The 6,643-nt window shown below is 43.1% G+C and overlaps 1 protein-coding gene across 1 annotated transcript; it reads right to left on the bottom strand.

Annotated features, from left to right (window-relative positions):
• Positions 1-4,098: 4,098 nt before the first annotated feature.
• Positions 4,099-4,506, bottom strand: LOC102708407 (glutaredoxin-C3). Its single transcript, XM_006647203.3, has one exon. The coding sequence runs from the start codon at positions 4,504-4,506 to the stop codon at positions 4,099-4,101; it is 408 nt and encodes a 135-aa protein (XP_006647266.1).
• Between the last annotated feature and the right edge of the window lie 2,137 nt (positions 4,507-6,643).

Here is a 6,643-nt window from a genome sequence, read left to right as displayed (position 1 = left end):
AATTAAATAGAGAGGGTTATGCGATAGGTCCTATCACAGTATCCTTTTCGGTGTGCCATGGTGGCACGTCGGCGCACGTTTAAGTGCAGTGGAACTATGTCTTGTGGGTACAGTAGTACACCTCTGATCAGAGTAAATCTATTCGAACAGTTGTGCCTAGGGTCACGGGCGAACTACCAGATTCACTGTGATTAGTTAAACCTTAATGACCTGAGTAAACTCGGACCGGGTTGGGACTACTGCAACGTGGTGTAACATTGAGTAGTGGTTGGGTCTGTTGCAACATTGCGTAACGTTGAACAGTGTGAGATACTTTACCAAATGCTTTACTTACTTATTTATTCTTGTTATTCTATTTAAATCTCTGTTTTTACTTAATTGCTGCTTTGTACAACTAACCCTAGCCTATCCTTGAGATTATTTGCATTTATTTATTGCTCCCTTTTCGTGCTGCTTGTTGAGTATGTGGTTGTACTCAGTCTTGCATTAATTTCCCCTCCAGAGGTTGAGTATGTTTGAAATGGAGGTGACTCTCTGGAGTGACTTGAGTAAGCTATCTGACTTCAAGGTTTTGCCTGTGGTCTAGAGCAAACAGCGTTGAAGCTTGACGCCTTTATTTTATTTCCGTTGCATGTCATTAGACTTTAATTCTATTTAATGTTGTTTCTAAGAACGATGGTGATGTGATCAACTATTATCTATTTGTGTACCCCGGCTGGTACTGGACGGGGATTTTAATACACAATAACGTTCAGAAATTCGTACGAGAAATTTTTGTGCATGACAGCGGGGCCGGGTTGGGCAAGAACGGCCCTGGCCCTGACCCCGAGCTCAGTCCCCCGCCCCGGCCCCGAAAGCTAAATCGGGGCTAAATTCATCCCTGCCCGTCCCCGGCAGATCCCCGTCCCCGGAAGGGGCCCCAACACCCTGCAACAACGATGCATATAGACGAGGAGTCAAGGAAGCACGAACTCATCATCGCTGGAGACAAGGAAGACGAGGATGTCGGCCCTCCGCGCCGCCGCCGCCGCCACCCCCGATTAGTGGCTCCGACGCCAGCCTCTGTGTCCGTCGCTCTCGCCCTCGACTAGTGGCACCGCCGCTAGCCTCTACGCCGCCGGCCCTCCGCGTCGCTGCCGCCGTCCCTGACGGGTCACATTTAGAGTAACAAGAGAGAGAGACAGAGTGAGGGATTGACTGAGAGAGAGAAGGCCTAAAAAGGGAAGTTCTAATTATCTCTACTACTTTGAAAGGGGAGTTTCGTCTATCTGTCCACCCCACATAGTCCGTTCGTCCACCCAAATATCGCACAAGGACGATGCTGTGACCAAACAATCTAAAAGCTCATGCTCAATCAACTTACCAAATGTTTTGATGGCCTAGTTTACAAGACATCCCTCCTTGAACAAGAGGTCTGGAGTTCGCCCCCCCCCCCCCCCCCGGAGCCAATATTTGTTTCTTTTTTTTTTACTACAACAGTCTCATGTCTTTTAGCTACAACACTAGCCGACTAGGCTACACAATCTTTCATAATTTTTATTTTCCTTTCTCTTAGTTGCAGCACTGGCCAACGACACATTCTATTTTTTAAATAAAAATTCAAATAGACATAGAATTAATAATTATTAATACCTTAAGGGGTAGTTTCATATCCATCCCTCCACTCCTGCGCATGAAAAAAAACTCCCCCTCTCCTTCCTGCTGCGTATGTGGCAACTAAAAAAACTATAAAAGGTGTGTGAGAAAACAAAAAAATAAAATCGCCCACGTGCATGCAACAACTAACGGAGAAAATAAAATAAAATAAAATAAAATGGCAACTCACAAAAGAAACAAAAGGAGTGTGCGAGAATAAAAATAAAAAACATGCATATGTCAACTTAAAAAAATAAAAAGTCACGACCTGTGCAAGAAAAAGAGAAATAAATAAACAAAAAGTCTCAAAAAAAAGATAATGCACCTACAACCGCATGTGGTAAAAAACAAAGCATCCAAAAAAAAGGATGCACATACATCTGCAAAATTAAGAAAAGAAAAGAAAAAATATCCCCCAAAAATGATGAACCGCACCTGCACAAGTGAAAAAGAAAAAAAAATCATGCAACAACTAAACAAAATTAAAAAATACGACATGTGCGAGAAAAAATCCACAAAAAAGAAATGCAGCTGCACCCGCACGAAGTAAAAATAATCTCCAAAAAAGAACGCACATGCACCCGAAAAAAAAAAGCAATAATAAACCCCCTTAAAAAGAACAACGGCACCGCATGCGATGAAAAATACAGAAATCCCCTCAAAAAAGAAATGACCGCACCAGTGCAAAAAAAAGAAAATAATTTAAAAAAAGTGTATATCGCGTCGAGAGTATCGAGTCTTCTTTCACTGTATGATGAAAAAAAAAGCAATAATAAACCCCCTTAAAAAAACAATGGCACCGCATGCGATGAAAAAAGGAAAAAAAAATCACAGATCACACGTCGTCTTGCTTATCACTGTATGACGTGTGTCCTTTCCAAAATAAAAAAAAGTTTCGTGTAATGTATGGGTACGTAACTAGTTAGGAAAAAATGGTTAATGAACATATGGAAATCCGTTTTTTACCCATTGGTACCAATTGTCCGTGATAATGCGTGTGACCGACAATTTGCCGAAACACCTATGATTAGGCACCTAGTATGATCCCTTTGTGTACCATTTGCAAGTGTCCGTTTAGCACTCTTGTCCTAGAAGATCATAATAGTACCAAGAGAGCAATATTATGACTTTATGAGACATTTTACTCAAGCTCAATGGAATAAGGTAATGTGGACGATGAGCTGGCGAACGTGGGGCCAGAGATCAACAATGATAGGTTTTAGGCGGCAAAATGTTGCGATTTTGCATGGGAATAATTTTGATCCACATCCAGATAGATCATATCTTTCCAAAGCAACACTTTTTAGGCTCTCCTAGTTCACTAGACAAGTTTAATTAGGTGTGTCCATCAAATGTAACCACGTTCCTCTCGTTATTGTGCCAGTGACACAGTAATTGTACGTACCTGTAACTACATCTTTGGACTTTAGCTTTTACATGCATGCCTGTACCTTTTCCTAGATAAAGAAAACCGGCATGCCACATTTTTATGCAGCGGGTGCATGGTACGTACTGCAAATATTCAGCTGCATGCGAAAGTGAGAGTATCTTCAAAGTACAGTTTGTTTGGTCGGATAGGAGATCAGGAAGAGACCGTCAGTACAAGCGAAACGACGCCATATGCAAGCAGACACAGGAGAAGCAAACAGTGCCGAGTTGTTACCTCGAACGGAGAAAAAAAAGACATCATACGAAGTCCTAACTAATTCTGCCATTAAGAAATGAATTAAGCAAAGAGAATGGCCCTAACTGAACATGATCTAGCGCAGGCCAAGTAGTTTAGTGTCTGAAATCTCAAAGAACGTAGCAGCAACATGCTTCTGTTCTGAAATCTGAACTCATTCTGAACTACTGAGAATATATTTCAGATGGTTATAGGACCAATACGCTGATTCTTACTGTTTCCTTGTTCTGGCAATTAGAACAGTAACTACTTGATTTACCATGCATACAGAGTGAGACTGAAAAAGAAGGCATATGGTGATAAGCAGAATAAATTAATTAAGAGGAGATGAAATAAACTAAAACACTGGTAGTAATTTCAGTAGCTAGCATGCAGCAAAGCAAGCAAATCCAGCGCACGCGCCAAACACCACATGCGCGCGCGCGCAAACAGCATGCACGAGACGGACAGAGGCAGTCGTCGTGAAGAAAAAAGCACACACACCAACCTCGATCTCTCTTCTTCTAGCTCTAGCTCACACTCTCATCACACACACACACACTCCCTCACTCACTCACACTGATTAATTAGCTAGCACCGTGTGGCTGTATGCCTGTATCTCGATGGATCCTATTAGCAGCAGCTAAATCGATCAACTAATAGCTAGTCATCATTTTCATTAGCAGCAGCAGAAGTAAGCAGCATGCAGCAGGTAAGGTTGTTGCATGCTACGTACGTACGCAACGAAGGGCGGGAGAGGCTCGCCGGCGCGCGCCAATGGCGAGAGAGCGCGTGAGGGCCTACAGCCAGAGCGCGCCGGCCTCCTTGAGGAGCGGGACGAGGGAGCCGTTGATGTGCGCGGCCATGACGCGGTCCATGGCACCGACGAGCTTGCCGCCGATGAACACGACGGGGACGACGGGGGGAGACGCGGCGGGGGGGCCTCCGTACCCGACGAGTCGCGCCAGCGCGCGCTCCAGCTCGCGCCCCCGCGGGTCGAGGTCCAGCTCGTGCACCGTCGGGTGCACGCCCATGCCGCAGAAGAGCCGCTTCACGGCGTGGCACATGCAGCAGCTGCTCACGCTGAACACCACCACCGCGCTCTCCGACGCCAGCCGCTCCACCCGCGCCACCGCGCTCTCCACCATCGGCACCGGCGCCGCCGCCGGCATGTACCACGCCTGCTCAGCCGCCGCGCCGTACTGCATTTTCGCCCGCCCCGACCGACCAGGTGACCTGATGAGCTAATCTAGCTAGCTTCGAGCAATGGAGATGTAGTAGTGCTTTCCTTCGACTAGATCGAAAGCTTAGCTAGCTAGCTGGTGAGCTGAAGTGAAGCAGCTGAGCACGCCGTGTGCTGCTAATTAAGCTAGCAAGCAGAGTAATCAAATGGCTTTGAGCAGCAAGTGAAAGGGAGCTGTGTATGTATATATAGAGGAGGGTGAGGGGTAGAATGGTGATTTCAGGGGGGCAGGGAAGGAAGGCTAGGCACTTCCAAGCCAATGAGGTCCTTTTGGGGTTCCAACCCAATATTACTCGGTTTTACTTCTGTGTTTTTTGGGGGTCGGGGTAGCTAGCACTATCACCACTTGTTTACTTTCACCCTGTCTAGCTAGCTACTTTAGTTTATTGTCATCTGTCTGGTGATGTGAATTCTTGACTTGTGTTGGCAACTCCAGGTAAGCATGACCCGTTGTACATGTTAATTTCCCGACCTATTGGTGGATCAATGGAGTGATTTAATCCTAACCATTAACTGTGTGCTCCTTGCCTGCTTAATTCGGCCTAAGGCCATCCGATTAAAAGGTTTTATTTTTATGTTTTTAAGAGTACCATATACTACAATGTACTGTTCCATTTTGATTTTTCAAAAGACGATACATATAAGAGAGAAATTGGTTGGAATGGTTTTATCGCTTCATTAATTTCTTATCACATCATTAAAAATATTGACATGGTACTCTATTTAATGAAAATGAAGCTCCCATTACGAGTTCCCTAATAAAACAAATCAACCATAATATTCAGATACACTCCATCACTTTGACTATCTTTCATGGCAAACAGGTATAACTAAATCACTAAAAAAAAATACAGCAGAATGTAGTACTAGCGTGCTTTCCCCTTGCCTGGAAATCAAATCAAAGACGATGAAGAAGCTGCATGCACGCACGCACTGTTTGGTTCTGAAAAATCTATGCTGTGCTGCATGGAGACAGGCAACCGGACGGATTAAACGCTGGGCTTTTTCTTTCGCGGCAATTGCAGCAAACACTGCGAGTGTATTACATCACCAAGATGTTTCTTTGTCCCCTGGGCTTTTCTGCTAGCGTACCACTTTTCCGGGGCATGGCCTGTCTTTATCAATGCAAAGGAGAGGCCCCTGTGTTTCTCCAGAATGAATGAATTTTGCTGTGAGATTTGATGGTGAGAGAGGAATTAAAAACCCATCCGTCCTCCAAAAGACCGCCTTTTGCAATGCTTCCCTCCCCTAGCTCCTAGTCTTTGGCATATATGGTGGGGATCGTTTAATTTTTTGAAGGGAAAGTCAAATTACATATTTCTAAATAAAAAATTATTTATAAATAAAACTTGTATATATATATATGTTTTTGTTGATGTTGAAGATGAAAAATAAATTATGATAAAAAAATTAAATTTTAGTTTCTAAAGTAGAAACGAAAGATAAGGACATATGTTTATAGAATCATTTCTTGGTCAACATTTCAAAAGTGCACGTATCCATGCATGGATGGAAGCAAAAGTTCGATCACTTCAAACTGTCATACATATCCGTTATAGAATTGGGTACTCCTGTGAAGAAGTAAAGTCTCGTATGTTTGTTAACTTGTCAGCCTCTGTCGATGCGAAATTATAAATTTTGGAACGGCATGGTTTTTAAATGTTAAGATGGTGTTTAGATTGGGAAAATTTTTAGAAGAATTGTCACGTCAAACGTTTGACTGGATATCGAAAGGGGTTTTCGGACACGAATAAAAAAACGAATTTCACGGCTGACTGAAAACCACGAGATGAATCTTTTGAGCCTAATTAATCCGTCATTAGCACTTGCTGGTCACCGTAGCACTTATGGCTAATCATGGACTAATTAGGCTCAAAAGATTCATCTCAAGATTTCTTCCATAACTGTGCAATTAGTTTTTTTCATCTATATTTAATGTTTTATTTAGGTGTCCAAAAATTCGATGTGATGTTTTTGAAAAAAAAATTTGAGAACTAAACAAGGCCTAATAATACCAATCTAAAAATTGTATCCATGAATTGTTTTTTACTGATTTAAAATGTAGCTCTGTAGATTAACCAATGAACTCTAACGATCCATCT

This window comes from Oryza brachyantha, chromosome 2 (genome assembly GCF_000231095.2).
Source record: "Oryza brachyantha chromosome 2, ObraRS2, whole genome shotgun sequence".
Taxonomy (NCBI): Eukaryota; Viridiplantae; Streptophyta; class Magnoliopsida; order Poales; family Poaceae; genus Oryza; species Oryza brachyantha.
Note: the sequence above shows the minus strand (reverse complement) of the source record. Positions and strands in the feature narration are given on the sequence as shown.